The sequence below is a fragment of the Pseudopipra pipra genome, chromosome 2 (assembly GCF_036250125.1).
Source record: "Pseudopipra pipra isolate bDixPip1 chromosome 2, bDixPip1.hap1, whole genome shotgun sequence".
Taxonomy (NCBI): Eukaryota; Metazoa; Chordata; class Aves; order Passeriformes; family Pipridae; genus Pseudopipra; species Pseudopipra pipra.
The window spans coordinates 78946717-78973964 of NC_087550.1; the positions used below are offsets into that span (position 1 = coordinate 78946717).

Consider the following 27248-nt stretch of genomic DNA (forward strand, 5'->3'; position numbering starts at 1 on the left):
ATCTAATAATACAAAGATGACATTTAAGAAAAATACTATATGCTACTTTGGAAGAACTTACCTTGGTATCTCTGAACTCTGCCTTTTCCAAATGGCATTGGTAGATTCAAAGGTATGTAGTGCTCATGGTTGCAGACTACACGAAGAAATTCAAATTTGAATTCAAAAAGAGTCTGCAAAAATAATTTAAAAGTATAAATTAAACAACTACTGCAGCGATTTGAACAACACATTAAAAACAGTCTTCTAACACAAAAAAGTGATTTATCTCAGTCTTGCACTAAGATAGATATAGACCTGTCAAAGTTCCACATGTCAGCATAAAATAAATTCATTGTAATTCATACTTAAAAACTAATAATTCCATTTACTGTTCCCATTGTCCAAAGTTTACGAGCAGATTATGTTTTAACGTAAGAAAAGTTGGGACCCACAGCAGAAATTCTTTGGGCATCTGATACATGCTTTTGCCATTCCAGTAAATGTAGTGGTGAAAGCACTTATGAAATAACAACTCTTCCAACTTTAGACTTCTCACACTCATGCTTAAAACTTCTGCTTACTATTGCATCCTCAGGCCCCAATAGCTTTTGCAATACACGTGCTCTAGGGTGGTAAAATGCACTTGAAGATGGGAAACAAAATATGAAAAAGTGGTTTGATGGATAAAAAATGCCCTAGGCACAGATCAGGGGCTTCTAATGTAAATGGGAAAAAAATCTGAAGACTTAATGCAGGACTCTATCCATGCAGAGGAGACAATTCTTAAAAATAGTTTGTGTAAAAGCAATGAGTACCTTCGGATCTCCCGGGGCAAAGCAGCTGATGTAGTTATTGATTTGCTTGAAAACAAAGCCTCTATCCATAAAAGTGAAACATCTCTGAGGAAAACAAGTAAAATCAAGATACAATTGATTTAATAAGTTTATTTTCCAAACACATTATTGATATTTCAATTTGAATACAAAAGCCAACAGAACAAGCAAAGTATGTGTACATATATGAATACCAAATTTTCCCTTAGAGTGTAGAACTTAAACAAATCAGAAATAAAAAGCAGTTTGAGAAGAACTCTATCTTGATAGAAATGAAAATTATATGCCACTAGCAGTTTTATCAACCATTTTATTTCCCATCCATTTTTTATCCCTTCTAGATCTTAGTGGCTGAAAAATGAAAGATACTGAAAGTCTGTCTACATAAAATTCATGCAAATAAAGCACTATTCAAAACTTTCATAGGACTGGAAGGTAACCCAGACAAAATTTTTAAAGAAAAAGGAAGAAAAATAAAAACATATTTTGAATAAAATATAAATTAATTTTTTTAAATATCAAGTTTCAGAATATATGTCTTTTTGATTACAGCAGTTGCAAATGTATTTTAACTTGGACACAAAATTATATTTAAAAGGCATTATGCATATTCAGCTTTACATGAGTTGGCTTTAAGATTCTTTAAAATCCATGAAGAAGCAGTATCATTGAAAGAATAACCACAGAGTCCAAGTCTCTTGTACCTACTTTTATAAAGGCAGCAAGACTATGGTTTGCATTTTTTGAAGCCTCTGGATTGTCTCTGTACTTCTGAGTGATGTGTGGCATTAGCATATTAACAACTGTTTCAACTGCATGATGAAAGGAAGCAGAAAATCTCTGGTTTCGCAACAGCTAGAAACAAATTGAGACACAATATTTAATATCATTTATAAACTAAAATACATCACAAAATTTACTTTTGATAAGATATAGATAACCTGATAAGGAGAGAGAAAAAAACTTTCAAATTTTCCAATTTGTGATTTAACAAAATATTTTCTTTAAATTCAATATTTTCCTGAACTTTCTACACCAAAGCAGAAAAAAGAGCATTTGCTTAAAATAAATTTTGACAACATGCCCTAACATCTGTTATTGAAGTTCAAGCAAGGCAGTCTTCAATGATAAAAACTTCTAAGTATAATGCATTAATATTTTTCTATACCCCAACAAACTTGACAACAGAGGCAATCCTTCAGTTTTATCCATCTTCTTTTCCAAAGCAGACACCAGCTGGTTCACATATAGTAAATGCATTATTAGACCATCTTTTCTGCCTTGAAAAAGAAAAACAGTTTTTGCTGTTCTGTAACTATCTTGGTAATAATACCTTCTCTGTTTTCCATTGAAGAAATTGTCATCCATGCTTCTTTCTTTCTCTTGCTCCTCTGCAACTTCAAAATCTCAGGCTTCAGAATCTTACTCTCTGTGCTTTTAAGTTTCCACAATCAGAACTGTTTTGCCTTACTTTTAGGTAGTTTGCCAATTAGCTTAAAAGATTTCCTCTTTGTTCACAATTTCCTTCTTTCCACTCACCATCTTCATCAATGATTTTGTACACTCTGACCAGTACTAGTCAGTAAGCATTTTTTGTTTTTTTTTTTTTTTTTTTTTTTTTTTTTTTTTTTTTTTTTTTTTTTTTTTTTGTTTGTTTTTTTTGTTTTTTTTGCTTTTTGGCACTGCAGTCTCTCTACATCTTACAACCTTTACTAAAGATTCTGTCTTTTGTTTAAAGGGACTAAATGGACAGGTGGTGTGAGGCTGACGACATTGACAAAAACTGTTGCAACTGTACAATTAGTTGTCTTTTTTTTTTTAAAACTGAAATCAAAACAACATCCACGTTGTTTAACTAGATTAAATGCAACATTCTTAGACAGGACAAGTAATTCTCAAGGCCGTGCATAAATCAATGATTACACAATCAATGTTTGAATTGTCCTCCAAAGTTCCAGCTCTAGTTGCAAAAAAAATAATTAAAAACAGATATTAAGGTTGAAAAAGATCCCTTCATAAATATGAACTGTACTCATTCATGAAATAACAAATAAAAATTAAAAATTCTGTTAGTGGTTATGCCAGTGTCCTATGAAGCTCTTGTAGCTCAGTGTTTGTCGGACAGTAATTAAACATTTTCCAGAAATACTACAAAATTCTTGATACAGAAATAATCTTGTCAAATACAGAAATGCATCTTTTTATTAGATCTCATAAGAAGGAAATATGTGAACACGTTGCATTGATTACTTTACCTAATAAGACAGAAAAGAAGCTAGCAAAATATTTAAGGGGCTTGTAAATCAAGAAGCAATGTTCAGGAGTGAGACTACTTGCAAACTAGAGATAAGTTCTGCAGATTTCTTTTTCACATTACAGAGAAGATGACAATCAGGTTAGTTGAACTGAGACTCAAACTCTACTGATCACACCACAGAGTATTAAGTGTACTACTATAAAGCTTTTTTCCTGATCATTGTCCGATTATTTTTTCCCCAGTATACTTCACACTTCCAGCAGTGTGAAGTAAAAATAGTGATAATGATTTCACAAGAACCTGATATGTTACTCAGCTGGGACTATTTTGTATACTTGAAACTTTCAAGACTTGTTTCAATACAGAAGTAAGCAAACTAAAAAGTTGTCACCCACGCACAAAAACACTGCTTATAGGCTAAGTTTGTAGAAAAAATGCATTTCTAAAATTTTAGCATTCTCCTTCCAGCTTAGAAGATAACACTAAATTAAATATCGATATTTCTTACTGCATATAGAAGACTGTAAACTTCATGACTCACTGTTCTCTGTGTCATTTTATATCTCAGCTAATGTACTGCTCAGGAAGAAGCCCACATTTTTTGGGGTAGTGCTTACATCAAAGTCCACAGTGTTAACTATTGCTTTCAACTTCATTGTACTGTAAGAATTAAGAATTTCTACTGATGATTTACACAGACTGCTCTACTGTATGGATTTTAAGAGGTTTCTATTCTTTTATAGTAATGCTGAATATAGCCCTGAAGTTTTTTCTATCTAATGTTTCAACAGATTTCTCCAGCTGTTTTCCTCTTTCTCTCCCTTTCTTACAAATGAAGTTACTATTTAGAAATCAAAACCACATGTTTCTTCTAACATGCAATAAAAGTATATGATTGGAGAAGAGACGATACAAATTCTCTCTAGAATATGTGGTTGGAGAAGAGACAATAAAAATTCTCTTTAGAATAACATTTTTTTGCATAAGTTGACATACCTTCACTTTAGAGTTTTCTATCAAATGTTGAGCCATTGATTTTATCAGAACTTCAAAGAAAAACCATGAATACTGCAGAGAAAAGAAAACATTCTGTGAAATTGCCACAAGGGTTCAACAACTATTTCAATACAATTAGTTCCTATTCTTCAGTTATGACCAGATAAGAACATAAGGTAAGAAGTATAGTTCAATATTTACCTTAAGTAGCTTGTTGCTTGTAAGAAAGTCAGCAGATGGCTTTAAAATTGTTGTCATGGACTTTGTCAATTCTTCATGTACTGTCTTATATTCAGAAGCAACATAGGGTTCAGCTTTATAAGCATACTTAGGGAGGAAAAACAGAATTTAATATGAAATTATGATGTAATATGAGAAAATTGAAATTAAATATATGCAACTGAAATTACATATACTCTTTCTTAGGGAAATAAAAAAAGGAAACATTCAATTTATTTTTACCTACCTTGACATAAGATCTCAGGTAGCTATCTAAGCCTTCTTCATGACACTGAGCAACAATATGGATAATAACCCTAAACAGAAGTCAAAACCAAGTAAGCCTATAAAGAAAACTATGATTGCAACAGCAAAAATACTACTCAGTTATAGATTTATGTGATAACCCAGTCATCACTTAACTTGAAATTCTTTACCTTGTCACATTGACTGCCACTTCCTCTTGAGTTGCTCTAGTGAGAACTCTAAACAACTGGTTGAGAACAGTTGGCAGGAAAGCTATCATCACATGGCCTTCCATAGCATGAAGGCTCTAAAAGAAAGTAGTAATACTGTCACTCTCTTGACTAAAAGGCATTTAAATCATAAGTCCTGAAACAATAAAATTTATTGCAAGTCTTTTTTCAAAAATACACACTGCTTGCACACTACCAGAAATACTGCACAGAAAGCAACTGAGATTATTTTCCAATATAAATATTCAGCAAATGTTTTCTACATTAAGGTAAATTAGGGATAAAAATCAAGTTTTATTAACAGCATTTTGGAAGTACCTACTTGTACTTTTCTGTTGAAATGCACATTAGGTAATGTTTAAAGGAAAAGCATAAATAAATAAAATAATCTGTTATTCACTGCCATTTTATACCTTAAGATACTTTACAAGATCAGTTCCTAGTGCACGAGCTCCAGATTCTGTTTTCTGACAGTACTGAAAAAAGTTATGCAAGTGCTGGTCCTGTCAAAGACAAAAAGAACAACAAATTAAATAATTAAACATTACTATCCATAATCTGAAACACAACACATTAAAATTACTTATATGTAGAAATCCATATCTTTGTCCATAGATTCAGTTTTTAAAAATTACTGAAGTGTGAAGACTTATTTAGTCTATATGCAACATTGATATTTTTTTAATATTTTTATTTAATATTTTGATATTTTTTAAGCCATATATGAAATTTCCAGTGTTTCTTGAATACCCATTATACAAAATGCCACTTATATTTGCTTCCAACTGATGTACAGCATACTTAATTATCCCAACTGATTGTAATATGTTTTTTATGAGCAGGTATAACAGGACTCATTGCATTGCAGACATGCCAGTAAATAGCTTTCAGAAAACTATGACCTCTTATCTGGAAAATTCAGATTGGAATGGAGGGTGGTAGACAAAAGGCTCATATTTTGAATAGCTTCCATTTAAGATCTTCTGTTTTTTCACAGCTGATGTAAAAGAAAGATACCATGAGAAATGTCCAAGAGATAAAAAAGTAAGAGATGAACATACTGAGTTCAAGAATCTTCCCAAATACTGTAAATACATACAATAAACATACATTATTCCTAAAACTTTCTCTAATTTAATTTGTTTTATAACTCACCTGTGTATACACAGTTGACACCAGATGAGTGGATATTTTTAACAGTTGTTTGCCTCCATCTACCCATTTAATTTCAGGACCAGAATGCTGCATGCACACATGAAGGGGAAAAGTAAAATAACGCAGCAGTATATTAGAGTAAAACAATTGGTTCATAGTACCATTAACAACACATTTTTTAGAAAGAAAAAAAACAGTTTGAAGAAATGTGTGCAATGAATAAAGTCATAAAAAAAGGAAAATTATGCAGGCAATATTACCAAAAGCATTTATGAGCTTAAAATGTTTTTTTCAAGGTCCCACAGGAGTTTCCCCGATGGCTAACAGAATTTATTCTCTGTACAGCATAGAGTTCATGTTTCCCCTACAACTGCAAAGAAACTTCTGACTAGAGAGAATTATGTACTAGTTCTCTGAGAAAAATAACACAAGAATTTCCACAGATACTCACACAGTTTAAAGCTTAATATATGTCACTGACAGGTAGCAGTCAGTGCTTCCTTCCCATCCCATTTCCAAAGAACTGAGAATGGGAATAATCACCCTGACAACCAGTTAGGGAGAGATTTTACTGCTAGATCTACAATTAGTCATATTGGTCCTAACATTCAACCCATGGGCATGAGCAGAGACGAACAGCAGAGGCATAAAGAATACACCTACAAAGTGAAAAGATGAAAGATGTGAAGGAGACGATGGTTGGAAAGCTTACAGCAGAGTTCAAAAAAGAACAGGTGGTAGAACAGGAGGAGAGCAGCACCTCTTGCTGTTGATTTTAGGTCTCTTCCTCCAAAATTAGTCAGTTTTGTCTCTGCATTTCAATCTCTTTGTCAAATCCCCTATCACATTTTGTATCCTCCTTGGTATCATTTTTATGACTTACAATTATGCAAGCTTTCTGCTTTGAAAAATACAACCATAAATTTTACTAGTGAAGCATAAAGATCACAAAAATCAAGATGTGAGAATAAGACTTTTTCAGGAATAAAGGACTTACTGAAAGGAGACAGCATGAAATGCTAAAAAAAATTTAGTAAAGGACTTCAGATTATTTGCATACCTTCATAAACTCAAATAGTTTTATATGTTTAAAAAATTACTGTAACTTCTAGTTAATAATTACTACAGAAAATGAAACTTAAGCATTTCTTAAGTACATCGGCTAAATAATAACAAATATAAATATGTAACAACTTAACTTCCTGACTTTTACAAGAGTGTGAATCAATCTGCCCTAATACTTCTTTTTTTGGTCTCCCATTTCTCTTTGAGTTTGTTTCCTCTTAGTCAGACATCTAACTTTTGCAAAGCATTCCATTTCAACTATAAAAGAAAATAAATTCTACTAGAAAATTACTTAAATCTTATCATCAGACTGGGGAACTACAATCAAAGCTCCTCTCCACATTGTTTTTTTCCAAGATTAGAGCAATTTCATATAGCATACCTTTCCAACACCCACTTCTTGATAACTAAGATAGCCTGATGGAAGATTTGCTGACACTGGGATGTGTTGCTCATTGGTGACCACTCTTCCATCTTTTATCAGAGGAAGCCAAGAATATCCAACTATGGAAGATGAAAGGCAAGTAATTTTAAATATCTGATGAAACTTAACATAAACCCTTACAAAAGTCTTACTGAATAATTTTGATATGTAATTCAGAAACAAGAAAATATTGCTGTAAAAGCCACACAATTTGAACTCAAACAATTAGAAATTATTAAAAATGCAGATAAATTTTCACTGAGTTTCAAGAACACCATACATTTGATGAACATTCTAAACCAACATTTGAAACATTTAAATTAGAAGAAATATTTTATGTAGTCTTTCAGTCAGTATAATGTAAGTAGGAAGCATTACATGGATCACAGAAGTCACAGGTTAACAGATAAGAACATTTCAAAAAATTTCCCCAGTAGTTACTGAAAGTAAAGCATTAGCGTACAAACCTTGTGTTTCAACAACATCTTTCTTCTTTGTACTCCCCTTGCTTGAATTATCACAGCTGACATGGTAGAAGGTGAACAACAAGTGGTGCTTTTCATGTAACTGAGTGGGCAATTCTATTTTAATCTGAAAGGCAAAGAAGTCTCTGCAGAAGTTTTCAGCTAGAGCATTGATATGTGTTACTGGTTGTAGTTCCAGATTATATATTATTTGAAGCAAGATCAAGAATCACACATACAAAACTCCCAAAAATTTACTTACAGTGAAAAGGGGAATCTGATTTAACTGAGAACTTTGCAATCCTCTAATACTTTCCTGTATTTTTGAAACTTACCTAGTACGTAACCCAGTAAAAGTTAGCTCAGAAGGGTAGCTTACCTCATCATAAAACTCTGGATTTTGGTGGTGATGCAGAACAGCAGCAAATGCACTTCTTGTAAATACTGGTCCACCAGGCCTACCATAGATACACTTAGAAGAAAGGGAAAAAGAACAGAAAACCCTGTGATCCTTTTTTTTTCACTCTCAGCTTAGAATGTTTCACCCAGAATTTGAAAGCCATCCAGAAGTTACTCTTATGCCAAATGCAAAAGGACAGAAGCCACCATCCCAAACTAGATCAATAAATCCAGTACTATTGTGTTACTTAGCTACCTGTTCACTGTTTTCTTTTATCTGTTTAAAAAATCAAAAGACTAACCTTTAAAGGCAAAGAATCCTCTTCATCAGAATCCTTGAACTCAATGCACACCGCAATATTTCTAGCCTAAAGCAGTATTTAAAAACATAAACCCAAACAATTAATCATAAGGATAATCACAGAAATAAATCTCAGTTGTAAACAATCTTAACCAAACCTGAGAAAGAAGGTACAGTTTTCCTGTACTCACCTTTGCAAAAGACTTTTGACTGTCATATTTCAAGTGCTTTGGATAAACATAAAGATGATTGTTGTAGATGGTGAAAGGCTGAGTGTATCTTGGTATACAGGGAACAAACTCCTCTATTTCAAATGTTGTTAGTGTCTTGGTGCTGTTTTCAAACTGCTTCATGGGAATGTATGATGAGTTAACATAATCTGAAAATACATTAAAAGAATCGAATAAAAAAACAAAGAGGAAAAAGCCTGAATGACCATCTAACAGTGTTTGTTAATACTTACTTGGAAAATCTGGTGACACGTTATCAATTGTAACATCCAGATTTCCTAAAATAACAGGAAGTTTGGCCATCTTTTCAGGTCTATAGGAAGGAAAAAGAAAAAAAACAAACACCTCAAAGTCAGGCTAAATGCAAATCAGATACCAGCAAAAAAAGATCATAGGAAACAGAGGCAAAAGTAATATCCTGAAATAGGAGTATGAGAGGAAAGGTGTTTTGAGGGTGGATGAGTGATCAGGTCTTTTTTGCTTAGATTCACAGTTTTCTTTTCCTTTAAATTCTCAGGAAAATATAAAAGGCTTTATGTGGAAAAGTGTGGAAAAAGTCACAAAAAAGAATGACTTCTTTCTTTAAATCAAAATGAAAAACTTTGACAAAGATAGGTTTTGTTTGCCATGTAATAACTTACTATCATTTGCAGGAAAGAGGGAATCTATAAGTAAGTTTTTTAAATCTCAGTGGCCAGTGATAAGCACTCATGGTAGTAGGGTAAACCTGGGGAGGGAAGAGAAATCAGCAAGTTCCTACCTCTTCCTTTTTCTAGACTAAAAACTCACCCTGCAAAACTAGCCAACACTGAAATTTCTTATATGTTATCATGTAACTAATTCAGAAATATGATTTGAAGTACAAGTATTTTCCAATGTAAAACTATGCAGAACCCTTTATTAGTAAAGATAGTTAGCAGCATGATTTTTTAAATTATTGCACAGCAAGTGGGTGCAAAATTTTCCCAAAATGCAATCCCATGCTGTGAAGCAAACAACTTCAGGTTGGCGTCTGGATTCAATTCCAACATCTATGCCTTAGACATTATAACCTATTTCTTACTATAATTCCTGTGAAATACTGTACATGATTCCATAAACAGGATGCTGAAATAACAAAAAGCATTTTCTTAATTCACAAAGTAAAACGACATGGCAGGCTAATTTACTATTAGTTTCAATTTATGGCAAGGAGTATCAGTACACAGCCATTTCAATGCTACATAAATGCCAATGAAATTTTAAGACACTTGCTAAAAGTGAATTAAAATAACTCTTACAAACCTCATCTCCTTATCAGATTTGTTAAGCAAGAATAAAATAAAGAAACTACAGCCCAGCCTTTTGTGCTTAGTGATCATTCAAATCAATACCACTCCAGCTAACTCTATCATAACAGAAGTGGAAACATCTTTGCAAAGCAGCAAAGATTACTCCATTACTTTACATCCTATTTAATAAGGGGATTAACAACTTTATGAATATGATCACCTGTCGGTGATACATTCTTGCACATAAACTGATGAAGTCTTTAAGAATACTTTGTAAAAAAAAATAATCTACGTTCTGTTATTTAGCCATCCTGAGACATGCACTCCCAAGGAACACGGACTAGCTACTGGCTTGAATCCCTTTTCCTGAGAGCTAGCATTCTCTGTCCAAGGTCAGTGAACAGATGATTTATGCTCATATTTGCTTTCCTTTGAGAACCAGAAGAGCATATTTTGTGAGTATAACTCCTAGCACAGAGCTACTTCAGGCTATGATGCTGATTGCATGTTACACGTGGCATAATACTTCAGTCCCACTTGGAGCCCCCAAACACTGCAAAGGAAGGATCTGTAGCCTGTGTGAAGGTCTTGATTATATTTATACAGCTTCCATATTTGAAATTAAAGACATACAAATACATATGTCAAAATATTAGATGCTCCAGTTCAAGAACATAACAAAATATGAGGGGGCTTAGGGTGAGGAATGGGGGATGTTCAGGTGTTTGTTTGGTTTGGTTTTGTTTTTCAAAGTGGGAAAATTAGACTTACTTCCTGAAATCTGCTAACGATTTCAGCATGTCTTCATTTGAGAGTTTATTACTGTCTTGTCTGAAGAGAGGAGAAAATCTTGCATTTTTGTCCAGAGTTCCTGAGGCATCTTTAAACAGTGTCCTGAAAGTAAAAGTCTTGCCTTCAGCTGAGTTTATGACAGTGCTGAAATTCACTTCAGGAAATTTCTTTATTAGAAATCAGAGCATACTGCACCATCCTCCATATTACACATTTAACACTCTTGTAGGTGAGTTTTAACATATAAATAGCTCAGTCTAACAAATAAGTGTGAACCACTTCACTCTGAATAGCTTAAAAAAATATTGTCAATAGAAAACAGTTGGCAATATTTAATGGTTTAAATAATAATGTAATGAATGTTTATAACTTTTTTTCCTACTACAGAGCTGAAGTGTAAATTTGTCAGAAGCTTTGGTTAATTGAAAGCAAAACAATCAACAATTTAAATAGCACATTAAGTTTTACAAGAAGGGAGATGCAGAAAATAATGTTAGAGAAAAGTCAAGAAAAAAAAACCCAATTGACAAGATTTGTCCTTACCTAGCTGCCCAGGCAAAAGGCATTCTATATTGACCTAATCGCTGGCATGCCTGCTTAGCATTCTTCAAAACTTTCTGTGCAACCTGCAAGGGACATGAGAAATGCCATGCTTGAAAAGCTAAATTTTTTGCACCACTAGTACTCAAGAAAAAAACATATGTTGACACTGACATGAATTAGAAAATCTTCTTTAGAAGATTAATCCTAAGTATGTGAGTGAAAGACAATTGAAAATGCCTCTTAATGATTCATTTCAGGTTAAGCACAGCCTGTTCATTTCACAGCATTTCACAGGTGAAAACACAGACATATCTACACCCCTGATAATAAATATTTAATTGAGAAAAAAATTATTATATACAAAACTTATATGGAAAGCTAGAGCAAAAATCAACTGTTTCTTAAGACAAAACTCAAATTCCAGGAAAAAAAAACATTTCAACTCCCATTTGTTCCCCTATTCACCACCCATCCTATGTACCAGAATACATTCCTGTAGACTAAATACTACAATACTCTGCAATATTTGTATTACAAATACACACAGAATATGGGGAGGAGTTTTATGAAGATCACACGTACAATCCTATGCACACGGACAATCCTATGTAGTGACATCGCAATATTGTTTTCATTAAAAATTCAAATTTTTGATTTTGTTAACTTTTGAAATAACAAAAAATTCCATTATATACAGCCAACATGTACAACAATCATAGCTAGAAATGCACTGGTATGAGATGTTCAACACTGAGCTGAACCAATTGATCTAAGCAGAAGTTTCTGACAGAGCAGTGGGCTTCTCTTTTCCAGAAATCAGCTTCACAGAGCAAAATTATTTGTCAGAGACAAAACAACCTACAGAGTAAAACTGCCTGAATATTATGTCTGATCTATGCTGCTGACATTATAAAGAGCTGATTCTATTACTGTGTTTGAGCCAAGTCTCTATTATCCTTTCCTGTAAAAAGGGGGAAATGGCACTTGGAAGCATAAAACCTTGATAAGTAATCATCATGAAATCAATGTTTAAGGGGAGAACAAGCGATTCCTTGGCTACAGAATTTGCTACTTCTGTTTTCCCTTTCCCTTGTCCAGAGTAGTAATTTTGCAGGGAACAGGAACTTGCTCATTGCACTGATACAAATGGAAGCCTATATAACTAGTACTATTCTGTTGTTGTTAATACACTGTAATCCCTATGAACAAGAACTGAAACAAATTTCAAACAAAGTGTTCAGTTGTATAAAATGATAAGCAATTGAATACCAGAAATGTACAGCGTAAGTTAATATAACCAAGAGTGTTCCTACTGGCTATTCCTGTAGCACAGGGCAGCACAAGTCTAGCCTGCAGCATCAAATGTGGGAACACTCGGGCTTGCTCAACCTTCCTATGTGGCTCAAGCCCAAGGCCACCAAAATCAGCTACTCAGTTCAGGTTTGTTTTAACTTCAGTCACAGTCAGCATACACTTTAAAACCAGACTCCTAAAATACAAAGCTGCTGTTTTCCAACAATAGCTGAAAAAAAAATCTCAAGCATTCCTGGAAAAGCAAATCAGTAGGTTGATCTATATTAAGACCAAGTGAAAAATACAGGGTCTTTTACATGTAGCTTGGCCAGCAGTAAATCCGTAGGAAAGAGCATTGTTCCTCTGCAGACACTGAAAGTTAACCATTCCTTCTTCCCTTTCACTAGCTGAAAACAGGAAGAATGTCAACAGTAGCTGACAGTGCTTAAAAAACACTCTTCTCCAATATCCTGGCCCAGCTATTTAAGTGTAACTGTAAATCAACAAAATCAAACCTCTATTTATTCAGTGACAAACAAGAAGTAGCAACTAACAAAACTTTTTGTAGATACATTTCAGAGAATATTAAAATCTTTTGTCATCTGAGACTCCTGAAAACTTAAGATGGTTCAGTGGTTTATTTCTAAAAGTGATTTTGACTTCTCTCAAACCTGCAAAGCATTTTATATATAAAACCAAAAGCTTAATGATCTCAGTGGTTCTGAAGGAAAAAAACATCAAGAGTGCAGATAAAGTTCCAGTAAACTGTGGTCACCAGAAAGTGAGACAAAGGAAAAGTCAACAATGATATAGTACATAAGATGCATTAACTAAGAGAGACATACAGTTAATTTATGATCAATATTTCACTGTTCAAAATTTTTCAACTTAACTTTCACACTGAAGTTCAATACACTTTTGTCAAACCAGTTTAAAGACATTATAAAAATCATAGATTGTCACAATTAGAAAAAGTGAAATAAATGTTTCAAATAAAATGTTAGACTTTATCTATAATGTAATAATAGTTACTAGTAATAACTGAATTTTATTTACTAAATTGTAGTTATCCGAATTTACTAGAAAACAACTACGGTTTTGATTGATATTTACTAATTCAAAATCAACCTTCTTTGCCTCAGTATTTTGTTCATGCCACAGAAGAAAATAACATACCTTTGAAGAATCTGAACTTTTCATATATGGTTCAGCACAATGTGTAACACTTCCTTGTAATACCTTTTCTATTCTAGCCACAAGGAAAATGTCAGTATGAGGACATGTGACTGAGAATATTCCCTAGAAATGAAATGAGAAATAAATATAAAAGGAAAATGCAGGCAACATTTTACAACACATAATAGAAAGCCATCCAAGTCATACAGGAAAACTCTTTTCTTGTATCCAAAATCCTATTAATTCTTTAGGTTACTAGTTCTTACCTGCTTTGGATATTGTAACACAGTTTCATGAATGTCTTGAATTCTGTGTAAGCTATCACCGCTGCCATTCATCATTTGTTGAGGTACACTGGGTATCATGTGCCTTACTGAGGGGTGGTTCAAATCAACATGGAAATCTGCTGAAATCTTCCTGTTGTTTTTAATATCAAATAGTGACAATGTGACAAAGAAAGGTTCTACCTAGACATTAAAAAAAAAAGAATCAAGTGTCATTGCTGGTATCCATATCGCTGTAAAAATGTGCACAAAAGAAAGATGAGTAACATTTTCATAAACACATCCATCACTAGATATTACTGACAAGATGTAAAAGAGAGTAAAAGAAAAATTTCTCTCTCTATTGCACAGCAAAAATATTAGCAAAGCTACTTTTTGTAGGATTTAGGCTTTCATTTTGATTTAAAAGAGTAGAAAAAAAATCCCCACAATACAAACTTCTCAATCACAGCAAGGAATCCCTGCCATTAAGACACTCATTAACATATTAACAGAAAGTAATTAGAATAATTATTTACATTTGTTGTTGGTCCTTCTTCGTTTTCTGCAACGCAGCTTTGCAAATTAAAAGATAAATCGTTACACCTCACAAGAATTTTTTTTCCAAATTTCTCTTCAAATGGCTTCACTTCTGGTTCAATACTAGAAAAGTCTAGTTTCTTTAAAAAGAGAAAAGAAAAATTACAGTAAGTTGGTTTTCATCTCAAAATGATCAACATAAAAAAACCACTGCTTCCTTTTAAGAAGTCTAACCTGTGCATCTGGATCCAAGGCAAAAAGCTTAACTCTGCTTTCACTTTTCAGCTTGATTTCTGCTTCTCTGGTACTCTGTTCAAAATAAGAAAAAAAAGTCTTAGTATTGCACTATTAAATAAAAGTGGATTTAAGTGTCATCCCTTTTCTGTGATGTTCAAAGCTTTACACATTTTTAATTCATGCATTTGTTTTTCCACTACTGAGCTTTGTAACTCCTTAGTTTACATTGCTCCACCATGTCTAAGTAAAAAGTGAGAGCCTCTCCTCTAAAGGCTTTCTTCCAGGCCTAGAAATCTAAAAACTTATATCAGCAACAGGTAACCTTCCAAGTTTATGGGAAGTATACTCCAGCGTAACTTACATAGTACTTTGCCTCCTTAAACAATGACTTTCACAACATCATTTTATTTAAATGAAAAAATAAATTATGACTGTAGGTTAAAGCTCAGAGCTATCCTGAGAACATAAGATTGCTCAGGAAACAACAGATCATCTAAATTAAGAAACACCATCATAGCTCCCTTTCTTTTTTCTTTTTCTTGGTTGCTTTCTTTTTTTGCTTCTCTTGAGCTCTATTGCCAAAGAAGTGGTTTTCCTGTGGGTAGCTGGAAAAACCTCCAAAACTTCCAAAGGACGAACCCCTCACACTTAAAAGTTACTTTGCGGAGTTCACTGTACACTGATCCTGCCTGGGATTTGTGGATAGCCATCTATTAACAGTAAAAAGCGAAGTGCTACAAAATAGAATGTGAAAACTGACTGTATACACAGGTTACCTTTTTTGGAAAAAGGTATTATTTAAAGAGTATTCTATGATTTTTAAAGTCACAGGACATGACAAATGAACATATGCATGTGTCAAAATTATCCATGCAGGAAAGCTGCCATTCCCAAAGTAGCAGCTGGCTAAACAGGGATACAAAGTATTACATTACAGACAGGTGTCTCTCTTTGGATTAAGCTGTATGGGTTAAAAGAAGTTACAAACTCAAAATTCTCATCACTGACCATCAGCTGGAAGTGACCTACTGCCTACATCTGCTTTGCTGGAGTTTGAAGCAACTTCTCCTATGTCTCAAGAAAAAGAAAAAAAAAACAAACCAAAACAAAAGAACATAATCTAAGAGCTCAAAATCCTATTTTTAGGTTGATAACAGAAATTTAAAAAAATAATCTGCTTTAAAGGATGTACTACAGAAAAAAACTTCTGAGGTGCTATTTTGAGTACAAATGCTCTAATGGTTTTCATTTAATTTACTTTGTTATCTTTAGCACACACAGGAGAAAAAACAAGAGTTGCTGTGAAAGAGACGACCCAAATACTCGATACCAGCAGAGTACTGCCAGAGTTTGCTTGTTCAACAGCAAAGTCTGGTATGACTGAGAAATACAGGAACGTGAAGAAGTTTAAAGACGGCAAAAAGTTGCGTGCATGTGTTGCAAAGGCAATAATCAGTGGCAAGAACTGAGGATGAACATGACCTAGCCATAAGAGCAAGATACAAACTGTTTCGGCTAAAGCATCTTGAAGAGTTTTAGAGGCTTTGGTGTTTTGTGCACTAAAGACAAGACGAATATATGCATTTTTGACTGACAGATCAGGGGCAGTGTTCAGAAGTCAAGAACAGAAAATGCACGTAGTCATTGACCCTCTCTATAGCATAAGTGACTCTAATTTAATTTCCTCATCTGTAAAACAGAGAGAATATTTTCCCACCTCAGTGAATTTTGGGGACCCGTAATGGCTAAGGAGGTACTTGGGCACACTTATCACGACAGTCACACAGTTATTTTAGAGGGCTAATTCGTTTTATTTTAAGATTAAAAAACAAAACAACTCCAAAAACAACCGAACAAAAAACCCAAACAAACACCCACTACAAAACCCCTCTACATTCGCTCTTGGTACTTACATTATAGATAAAAGGACTGTGAAGTAGGCAGGAAAGACAGACAGAATCAGATATATGTGTGCACATCTTTGCACTGAAGTGCAAAATACCATCCTATTTAATTTATATCATAAACTAGCAGCTGTTGATAGAAAAATCAAGGTTTGGAGATGTACTTACAAGGGTTAAACCCTTCCTGAGAAGACTGTTTTTTCCCCTATTGTCAGGTGCTCTACAATCCCCCCTGAAGGAATTTCTCTCTCCTCATAAGGATATGAGGTCAGCTATTGTGAAATTCTCCTCCTAGAACCAACAAAAATAATAGAGCAACTATAAACTCTTCTAAGAGAAGGACCAATGCCTTGTAAGGCTTCCACTGGGGAAAAAAAGAACTAAATCCAAACAACAGCTGAAAAGACAGTGCAAGAATGAATAGAGGACAAAAAAAATCCTCAAAACAAATAGCATTTATATAAAGCAATTGAGTTAAGGCACAAACAGCGTACCAATGCATACAGGCAGACTTTTCTGTGTTCTTCTCCTCAGGAAAAAAAGAAGGCTAGGACAATACATTACCGTACATTATTTTAAAATGTAGTGTTTAGTACAGATAAACTAGAATGGGAAAACAAAAAAACTTATTTTGAAATTTAAATGGGTTATAACTATGGAATAATAAAAAAAAAAGCCAGTGCTTAAAGAGGTGATAAAAATAATACACTAGAAAAATACCAAGCTTAACGAGCTACACGTTTCCGATCCAAAGGTTATGGAAACAGGAAGCAGCAACTGTAGTACTAAAGCCATATGCAGGTGCTGCAGCCCTGAATTAAAGTCTCTTCTGTAAGGAATATGGAACCTAAACATTACAATAACTCTGACTATAAAGAAAGAATAATCTTCTGTACCAAAAAAAGCATCTAATTTTATATTTGTTTCTGAAATAAATTTTCATAGCCTCATGTAAGTGTGATGTTTGATGCTTACAGCTCTTCCAAGGAAACCTTGATTGTATGTACCACAATCCCAATTCATTTCCAAATACAGAGGTATCTGGAGCTAGATTATCACATAATAGCTTTTTGTGTATATGTGCTAAATTGATTACAAAGCAGTATCAGAAAGAATTAAGTCAGCCAACCAATTTGGGTGCTAAAAGCTTGTTAACATATTCTGACTGGATCTTTTGATATTAGCTACCCTAATAGATAGAATTTCGTTTGCTTGTTCTCAGTTCATAAGCTTTGCTTCCTTCAGGAGTAGTTACTAGGTCAGACAGATCCTCAAAAAAGAAGGAAAGAGCATTCCAGAGCATGGTCAACTAGAAAAGTTTCTAGACTCCAGGCTGCACCACACAGAAGAAAAAGGAAGTTACAGGAAAAAGTTTGGATTCTGCAAACTTCAATAGAAAAGGTCATCAATTACAGTACTTGGGCAATTTAACAAAAATTTCTCCTTTACAGAACTCACAAAATTTATTGCAACATGCAAGTCCCTGATTTAACTGAAACAAAGTCTGCAAATGGGCTGAGGAAGTTACTTTTATTTTCTACTTCTATTTTATTTTATTCTAATTTCCACCACACTTCTGTAAGTACAAAATTGAAAAGCAAAAACCATGGCACTACAGGAATGATCCACGAACCTGCCAGGTCATTATATATACAAACATCTTAAAATACATTCACTTCATCACTTCTATTAAGCGGTTCTGGATTTTTTAAATATAAAAATAAAACTTAATTTCAGTATAACTAGATTTCTACAGAAATACTTAAGGACTTACCTGCATGCAATAAACCCATACAAAATATAATTAATTAGTAAAATTATAATAAAACATGCTGGATTGAAATAATATGTCCAGAGTTATATAGGCAACTTCAAGACAGTATCTAGATTGCTTATAAAAGCAGAAAATGAAGAAGCTCAATAACCATATTAATGAAAGAGCTTCCAAGTTTTGAAAGCATCACAAACTGACTGAAAGCTAGAAACCAGTGTCTTACCTTTACTGAAAGTTCATGTAGCTAACTTATGTTTAGTATTTTATATCCTAAATTGACATTTATTATATATATATTACCTTGGCAATTTCAGGATAGTAGTTATCAAAACTACTTGATGAGCTTTCCAGTCTGCTTTGTTCATCATCTGAAATTATAAACCCACATTTTAAAATAAATATAAAAACCTAAAGTACTCACAAAACTCCATAGCAAAAATTATTTTTTTTATCTCCTACCCCCTCAAAAATGACAACTGTTAACATAAACAGGTTGTGGACAACTCTATCATTACATTTTGATACAGTGACTTCTTGGAAGATGTAACTAGTAACAAAAATCAGTATAGTAGCAGTTATTTGTAATCTTACCTAGAACACAGCTTTAATATTAATTTTGATATCTGCACAGGGAAAGGGGATACTCAATACACAAAATTTACATTACTCTTTCCACTATTCATTGTAACTTGATTTCAAAACAAGTTCCCTCTGTTCATTAGGTTCCTAGCTCTACTCTCCAACAGTTACTGGATTTACAAAGCAACCATTCAGTTAGCTATAAGCATCTTACAGTTCTAAGGTCACTGACTAAAATGTCTTTCACAGAGCTACAAGCTTCTCCTTTTCTGATCTGGCTTTGTTGTAAACACCACGCTAAATTCTGACAGTCTTCAAAGATGTGATATCTCACTTTAAACTGTAATGATCCCTTTAGGTACTTGTGCTATTTGTAAGAGAACAACCTTTCATAATATTTTCCAGGTTCTTCTGGATATGCATATTGTTGGTTTCCTACCAGCTTCCCTCCCCATCCATTCTCAGGCTTGAAACCCTGCTTACCTTCATGAGACTCTCCATTTCTTTTTTCTTGCATTGCAGCCTCGAAGTTAAGCTGAAGGATTTTGTTCAGAGTGTTTATCCACTCTTCCATTTCAAGTTCACTGTCAGCAGCTAGAAGATAACTACTCTTGTCTTGCATCTTGAGCTCAAATGCAAAACGTCTGACCTTATTATTCTATAAGAAAATAAAAGATCTGTGTAATATCTTTACATACCGTCTAATCAAATCAAAGAAAGTTAAACATATTTCAGATGTTTTATACAGAAATACACAGTTTCACATTTTGAACAAGTGCATTATAATTACACTTTTTCGTCTCTGACATTTGACCTTCTGAAGTCATTTGTACCATGCCCTTGCAATAAGGGCAAGTAGGAAAGATAACAGCCCATTTTCCAGCTTCCCTTAATCATTCTGGTTGCCATCACCTTAAAAAAAAACTAAAAATCAAATTTCCAAGTATCAATTGTTTATGTACCCAGATCATCTGGAAATGAAGCTAACCAAGATCTACTAAAGAAAAAAAATTAAAAAAGCAAAAAACTCCATTAATATCTGAGTGACAACTGTTTGCACACTGGGATTTTATACCAGAGATAAAATCATAACCAACATCAGCCTTGAATTGCTAGTCTTATAAATATACATGAAGTTGGGAATCAGTTCCTCCTTTATTCCTCAACCATTACTGTCATCCTTTTTGCCCAATTTAAATCAAGCCTTCAAATGCTACCTAGCCTGACTCATGTTTCTGGGAATGAATCTTAAATGAAAATTCTGTACTATCATCAATTTAATTTTAAAAATTGATAATTCATTAGATAAACATTACAATAAACAATATGACAGACTTAATGGTTGGGGGATTTTTGTTTAAGTTAAATTAAATGCCAAATTATATTTTAGTTTCACTGCACTTTAGATTTTTCAATTAACAGACTAAGTACTGGTTGGCAAGACAGTCAGCTTTCTAGCAAAGATCAGTTTCTGTTATGAAGGATATGAACAAATGTACTCCAGATCTATATGGATCTATAGGTATGGACTCCAGATCTATAGGCAGTCTTACCAGCAGAAATCAGTGATGAAGTAAATGAAAAATTCAAAGAACAGTAAGCTCTAACTTTCACAGAATAAAATCTTGACACAGGTGGTACATATCACACTTCTCAGTTTTCAAAAGACACTGAATTAGAGCAACTATGACTTTATATGTGGCTGTCTGTGTGAACAGTTACACTGCACATATTATGTGCTCCACATCGCTGATCAGAAAAGTCTCAATATACTTTAGTATTAAAACAATAACCCCAACAAAACAAAACCCAGAAACCCCAAAAACTATTCTGGGAATTCCTGTCTCTTCATTTAAGTTTTGGGGAAAAAAAATCCACCCAAACCAAAAACCCCAACCAAACAAAACCCTGCTATTGCACAAATTCAGCATTCCTCTTATACACGTATTGACAAAGGAGCATATTCTGCTCTATCTTCAGTGTCTGTTAGTGAAGTCAGTATTTTCCTCTCAGGTATCTACTGGCTTTGAAAAAATAATTATGCACGTGTACTAAATGAACTCAAAAACAGAAATGAGAAATGTTATAGGAATGCAATAGTAACTTATCTCCCCTCAGTGGAAAGACTAGCTCTGAAACAAGTAGTTTCTTTCTGAGAACAAAAGCCTGGCAGCATGCCTACCTAAGAAAAACCATTTCTATGAATTCCATGTCAGACTACTCCAAAGTACCGTGGCCACTTTATTTTCCTCTTCCGTTAAATAGAAATGCAATTTCTACCACTTTTTCCCTCATAACAGTTTATCGTTGCTAATACAACACCAATAATAAGTAACAGTAAAACAATAAAATTAGATCAGTACATAATATAAAATAATAAAATTACATGTCTGGAATAGGGCCATTATGTATAATATTTGATAATTCAAAATATTGTTTACTTGCTCCTCACCAACAATTCAAGTGAAGATAATAGCTATTTTCAAACCTCATTATTCTAGCTACTGAACGACTACCTGGTTTCTTAAAAGCGAGCATTAACTGGTTTTGATTTTGCATCTGATGCTGATTCATAACTTAGTCTCAAATTTTTACATGCAGTTTTGAAGACCAGATGCCAAGACGAACACTGACGGTACCGGAAAATACAGTAGAGTGTTTGAGACACAAGACAGTTATTAATTCTAAAGCATCCAAAGGACAGTTTTACTCAAGAACAAAGGAACAGTAATAAATTTTTTTTTTTAAAAAAAAAGCAAGCTCCTGGAAAAGTCTGAGGAAACTTCAGGTTACTTGAATTGAACTGACGGAACAGAACGTATGAACACTATGAAAGTATGAATAAGAAAAAAGGAGATTTTCAGGTTTTAAACCCCGAAACCATAAAATCATAGAATGGTTAGAGGTTAGAAGGGGCCTCTAGTGGTCATTTCATCCAACCTCCCTCCAGTTGGCACAGGATCATGTCTAGGAAGCTTTTGAAGATCTCCAAGAATAGAGACTCCACAAGCTCTCTGGGCAACCTGTGCCAATGCTCAGTCACTCTCACAATGAAAAACTGATGTTTGGAGGGAACCTCCTCTGTTTCAGTTTGTGCCAACTGCCTCCAGCCCTGTCACTGGGCATCACTGAGCAGAACCTGGCTCTGTCCTCTTTGTACCCTCCCTTCAGGTATTTATATACGTTGACGAGACTACAACTGAGTTTAGGAACCCCTAAACAATTTTTGTAAAATTGTATATAGAACTTGCAATATGGTTAAATTTATTACAGTTTTAAGATTTCAGTGCAAATTGCCTATTAAATATGTATCAAAAACATCACTACAATATTTGGGGGAAAAAATCCTCTGTACAGCTGCTGTATCTCTTTGTTGAAATCAAACAACCTTATACCAAAAAAATATTATTTAAGAAATACATTTTTATTAAACTTCACCTATTTCCATGCAAGTTAAAAAAAAAGTACTAAAACCCAAGGGTTTCTTCCAGGTATGCTGTGCTTAACAGAACAGTTACAGGCTGTACTATAAATACATAACAGAATCACAAGAAAAAGAAAAATAAGCTTTTCTTTGGCACTTGTTACTGACAAACATTTGACCAAAGCCCTTAACTTTTTAAAATAAAGAAAAGCACACAAAAGTAACAGTATAAAGGTCAAATGAAAGCATCTGGAAGAGTGACTGAATTTAATACAATTCCCACAACAAAAATCCCACACAAGAAGCTATGAAAAAAATTTTACAGCTCATGTTAGTACAGAATCCAACTGAAATGAACTTCAGTTTTGTGCTGTCATTAATTTGCCATGATTTAAGTTTTGGGTTCTTTGTGCGTTTGCCTTAAAATCTGGTTATCAACTAGTAATTCATGTTCTTTTCAGAAGGATTTTAAAAATTCAGTCTCCTGCCCCTTGAAATCTTGTTCACTGCTTTTGCAAGATGCAGCATGTATATTTGTTCCTCTGCATAACAGGTACTTATCTACATATAAAAGCATGTATCTGTATTTTGAAAGAAATTGCATTTACCATCAAATACAGAATTCACTGAAAACAGGCAGAATAATTATAATTACCTGAACTACTCCCATGCACGAATCTAGAAATATTGATCCTTTTGGTTCTTTTGATATTTTTTCATCTTTGTAGAAATTGAGATTATAGGATCCATCACCAAGTTGGATTAAGTGGAAAAATCTTCTTTTAAATGACTGGTGCAAAGAAAGTAGGAAAGAAAAGCAGTTACAACACCAGTATTAACCATCTTCATATTACAATACCCATAAGTGCTATTTACACAGTAGGTAATAGAAAAAGAGCTTTTATTTACAAATAACCTAATCAGTATCCTCAGAAAATAAACCAGAAATGATTAATTAAAAGAAAATTAACTTTTTAAAAATTAATTTTTTTTCCTGATTTATGTGTAACAAAAGGATAGCAAGATTTCAGATATATAAATTACATAAAAGCTTCCCTCTTTCATGTCACACAATTTTTTCTAGAACTAATCCACATACAAATTCACTTTTCAAAGGCACAGGGATGTTTAATATTGGTGTTCAGTTTTTTACCATGCATAAGACACTCTTAAACTTACTCTCATTGTCACACTGATTGCACTATTCATGTTGCCTTTGTGCAGCCATCCTTGTTTTGTTATTCCACCCTTTTGAGACCCAAGAGATGCTGCATCCTGGAGATGAAAAAGGAAGATGGGGGAAGGAAAAAAAAGGTCAAGTTTTGTATCACAGTCTGAGTAGCATTTATCAAAAATTTCAGAAGTCACTTTAGAAGCTGGAATAACTACGTTCATAATGTAATGATAATGTACCATGAGTCCCTGCTGAAATTCTGTAGCTTCCTAATTATTTCATTTTAAGATCTGGGGTGAAATCGACCTAATCTAACTTTTAATATATAATCTGGCCACTTATACAGGCTTTCTCTATGGCCAGAAGGATGATCCAGCTTACAGATAGCTAAATGTTAGTCAAGATAAATCCCACTGCAATAGTGGAATGAGGAAACATTCAAAACATTTACTTACATTGATTTTGTAACCTTTTTCATATATTCTAATCTTGAACCACATGAACTTTTACCAATTTCTATTGCCAAAAAGAACAATGTAAATACATGCCTCTCCAAAACTTCAATCAAGATTTCTCAAATAATTTTGTTTTATATGCAGTACTTCAAAGACATTACTTACTTAAAAATTTACAGAGAACTAAGTCTTGAATTCTTGAATTGGATCTGCCCTTTTACAGATCAGAATCAAAGCTTTATAAAGAGAACAGCACCAATGGCAAGTTCACAAACAGTAGATCCAATGCATACATCACACATCACACCTGTATACCTGTATACTGTGCCTGTATACCACACCTATCTGCCAGTTCATGGCAATGAGTAACTGCATTGAAACCCTTAGGATGTCAATAACTACCAAAACCCAGCACACTGCTATCAAATCAGATCAAGAAGCCAGATTTATAATTGCCACAGAATAAATATTAAATCACCAGTTCCAAGTAATCTTTTAGAGTACTTCCAAGCTGACTTTGCCATGGTTTCCAGTTGACATAACCAATTTTGAAACAAAACCATTAATGAATTAGACATGTAGGAAGATTTTCAACCATCTAGAAGATAAATACTGGTAATTTATTACCCAGACATAATAATATGACTTAGTTTTTGGAACTAAATCAAGGAACGTTCTGTAAAAAGTTACTAGGTTATTTATTTACAGCTTATTTAGTTTGTCTAGCTTGCATATTCATATGCATATGCACATGTGAACTTCAAAAAACTGTGAACAGAAGGCAAAAGATGCATCAATCTGTTCCTTCAAAATTGATAATCAGCTTGGCACTATGGAATTTAGGCCCATTAAGGATGACATGGTCTCCAACTATCAGAGCATCTGACAGAATGCCTCAAAAGCATACACCAGAAATACTCAGTAAATTTTCATTTGCCTCAGTGAGTCTCACTGTCCAAGCAATACAGTGGTCTTGTTTCATATTTTTCAAGTCACTAGTCTCCACCCTTATTGTATTACCTAGATAACCATTTTTCTTGTAAAAGAATCAAGATACAGAGATAACTTAAAACATGGGGTTTCCAACTATGATTCTTCACCCAGCAAGAATTCACTCCAAAGGAAAGGGTGATGTAAAACCACCTTTACAAGTGTTGAGATGATGAGTAGATCATGAGTTACTGTCAAAATTTGGCACAAAACAAACAATGCTTATCTATAACTTCACAAACCAAACATAGGATCATCTGACATTACAAAAACTCCTACATTACCTGTGTAAATAAAAATTAGGATTTAGCTCCCTTAAGACTCTTTTCCCAATTCCCAGTCTCTGAGGTGCATGGTTTCCCAACTCTGCTGAGCTGCATGTTGTTTTCTAACAATAAAACTGATCATCATTTGGGCTTCTCCAGTTACACCATATCTTTCCGTCAGGCGTAACTCCTGCCTACAGAGCCAAAAAGCTACTGAATCTTTCCAGCTGACCATCTGTTAATACAAAGGAACCCAGAGTCCAGTTGTTAACACATGACTCTTACACTGAAATCATACTTCCTGTTTCCAGCTGGTAAGGTAATTTCCTCACTTTTATCATAACTGCTGCACGCTGTGCTTAAGTTTTTTTAATTATCTTTCCCACAAACTTGGCTTCAAACTTTACTTCAACAGCAACTGTTTCAACAAAAACAAGCCCATATCTTGATCACATAGTAGATTTAAAAATACCGTTTACAAACATCAACCTGATGGCCTGATAGCCCAAAATAGTTTTGGATAGGTAATTCTCTCCTTTTTAAAGATGCATGATTAAACTAATCTCTATCTGATTTTCCTCCAAGTTTTAATCACTTGTAGCTTCTTGTTTTCGATCATTCTCATAATAAATCAGCTTTCTTCAAACACAAACAAAAGTGAAACAAAAAGAAGACCAAACAACTTTCAATCTAAGATTTGCATCTGTGCTTTTTGGCATAGAAAGATGTTAATGTTTGAAAGAAAAACCTCTTGCATTAATTCTTCCCTCGATGAAAGAATTTATGGTGTCCCCCCACCCTATTGTCCCATTAACTTCCCTTTTCATCCTAGCATGCTTTTCTCTTGTGTTTATACTTCAAGTTCCTCAAAGAGTAGCAGACCTGTTCTCCAGTGGCTGCACTTTGGAAAGAGATACTCCGTTCTTGCCTGCTCTAAAAGGAAACTGGACAGAAGGAAACAGGAAGTCCTTTCCCCTTGTACTTCCTAGTAAAATACATACCACTTGCTAATAGTCAAGTTATAGTTTTTCAGTGTTTAACTAACTCTAGCCGTAAGTATATTTACTAGTAACAATTACAGTCAATTATATATTAATTTAGTTTTTTAATGTTTAACTCGCTGTTTTCTAAAACACTTGTGCTATCAGAAATATTATCACAGTAAAAAATGCCAAGTCTTTTAAATTTCAGTATAGTAGAAATCATCACTATTGCCATCCTACATATAGGAAGTTTTGGATACAGATGCATGAAATTATATGGCCAAATATCACAGTTCAGATTAATAGCAGTGCTGGATAAATGGCATCCCATGACTATCTGTTCAGGAATCTATCTACTCAGATGAATTCCCCAACCTACTTCTTCAGTTTTAATCCTTTTATTTCATGTGTAGCAGCTTTCAGCATCAGGAATTTAGAAGCAAAGTAATTGTCAAGAGGTTAAACTATAAAAAAGAAAAATTATTTTAATTCTTTTTTGAGAGGTAAGAGTTCAAGTACTTGTCAGAAAAGAAAACAGTGGCATTTAAGCACTGTGTTTCGAAACAGGGTGTGGTAAAAAAAAATAAATCACAAAAATAACAGAGGCAGTTGCTGAAAAAAAGGTCTTTGTCATTTGAAATATACTGGAAAATTGCTTGAGGCTTTACATCTCTGGTTTCCCTAAGCCTAAAAGAGAAAATACTTAAAGTTTTAGATAAGTTTTTAAGATTTTGTTTCCATGATACCTCTCCAGCTCTTACCCTATACTCAGATTTGTGACAA

General features: G+C 33.8%; 1 protein-coding gene across 19 annotated transcripts in view; it reads right to left on the reverse strand.

Annotated features, from left to right (window-relative positions):
* DOCK9 (dedicator of cytokinesis 9) overlaps positions 1-27248 on the reverse strand; it is a 110991-nt gene that overhangs the window by 37730 nt on the left and 46013 nt on the right. For all 19 annotated transcript variants that reach the window (XR_010428418.1, XM_064646048.1, XM_064646046.1 and 16 more), the window contains exons 6-30: positions 23777-23872; positions 23253-23387; positions 19657-19831; positions 18895-18962; positions 14914-14988; positions 14679-14819; positions 14143-14343; positions 13877-13999; positions 11408-11490; positions 10844-10966; positions 9035-9114; positions 8763-8950; positions 8573-8638; positions 8251-8343; positions 7875-7998; positions 7366-7487; positions 5919-6005; positions 5177-5266; positions 4725-4840; positions 4535-4604; positions 4270-4395; positions 4069-4140; positions 1524-1670; positions 798-881; positions 62-173 (exon numbers count right to left, since the gene is read on the reverse strand). Coding sequence is in view for 18 of the 19 variants with exons in the window: in XM_064646048.1 (XP_064502118.1) it covers positions 62-173; positions 798-881; positions 1524-1670; positions 4069-4140; positions 4270-4395; positions 4535-4604; positions 4725-4840; positions 5177-5266; positions 5919-6005; positions 7366-7487; positions 7875-7998; positions 8251-8343; positions 8573-8638; positions 8763-8950; positions 9035-9114; positions 10844-10966; positions 11408-11490; positions 13877-13999; positions 14143-14343; positions 14679-14819; positions 14914-14988; positions 18895-18962; positions 19657-19831; positions 23253-23387; positions 23777-23872 (2797 nt within the window). In the remaining variant the exon portion in view is untranslated. The remainder of the gene's footprint in view (positions 1-61; positions 174-797; positions 882-1523; positions 1671-4068; positions 4141-4269; positions 4396-4534; positions 4605-4724; positions 4841-5176; positions 5267-5918; positions 6006-7365; positions 7488-7874; positions 7999-8250; positions 8344-8572; positions 8639-8762; positions 8951-9034; positions 9115-10843; positions 10967-11407; positions 11491-13876; positions 14000-14142; positions 14344-14678; positions 14820-14913; positions 14989-18894; positions 18963-19656; positions 19832-23252; positions 23388-23776; positions 23873-27248) is intronic.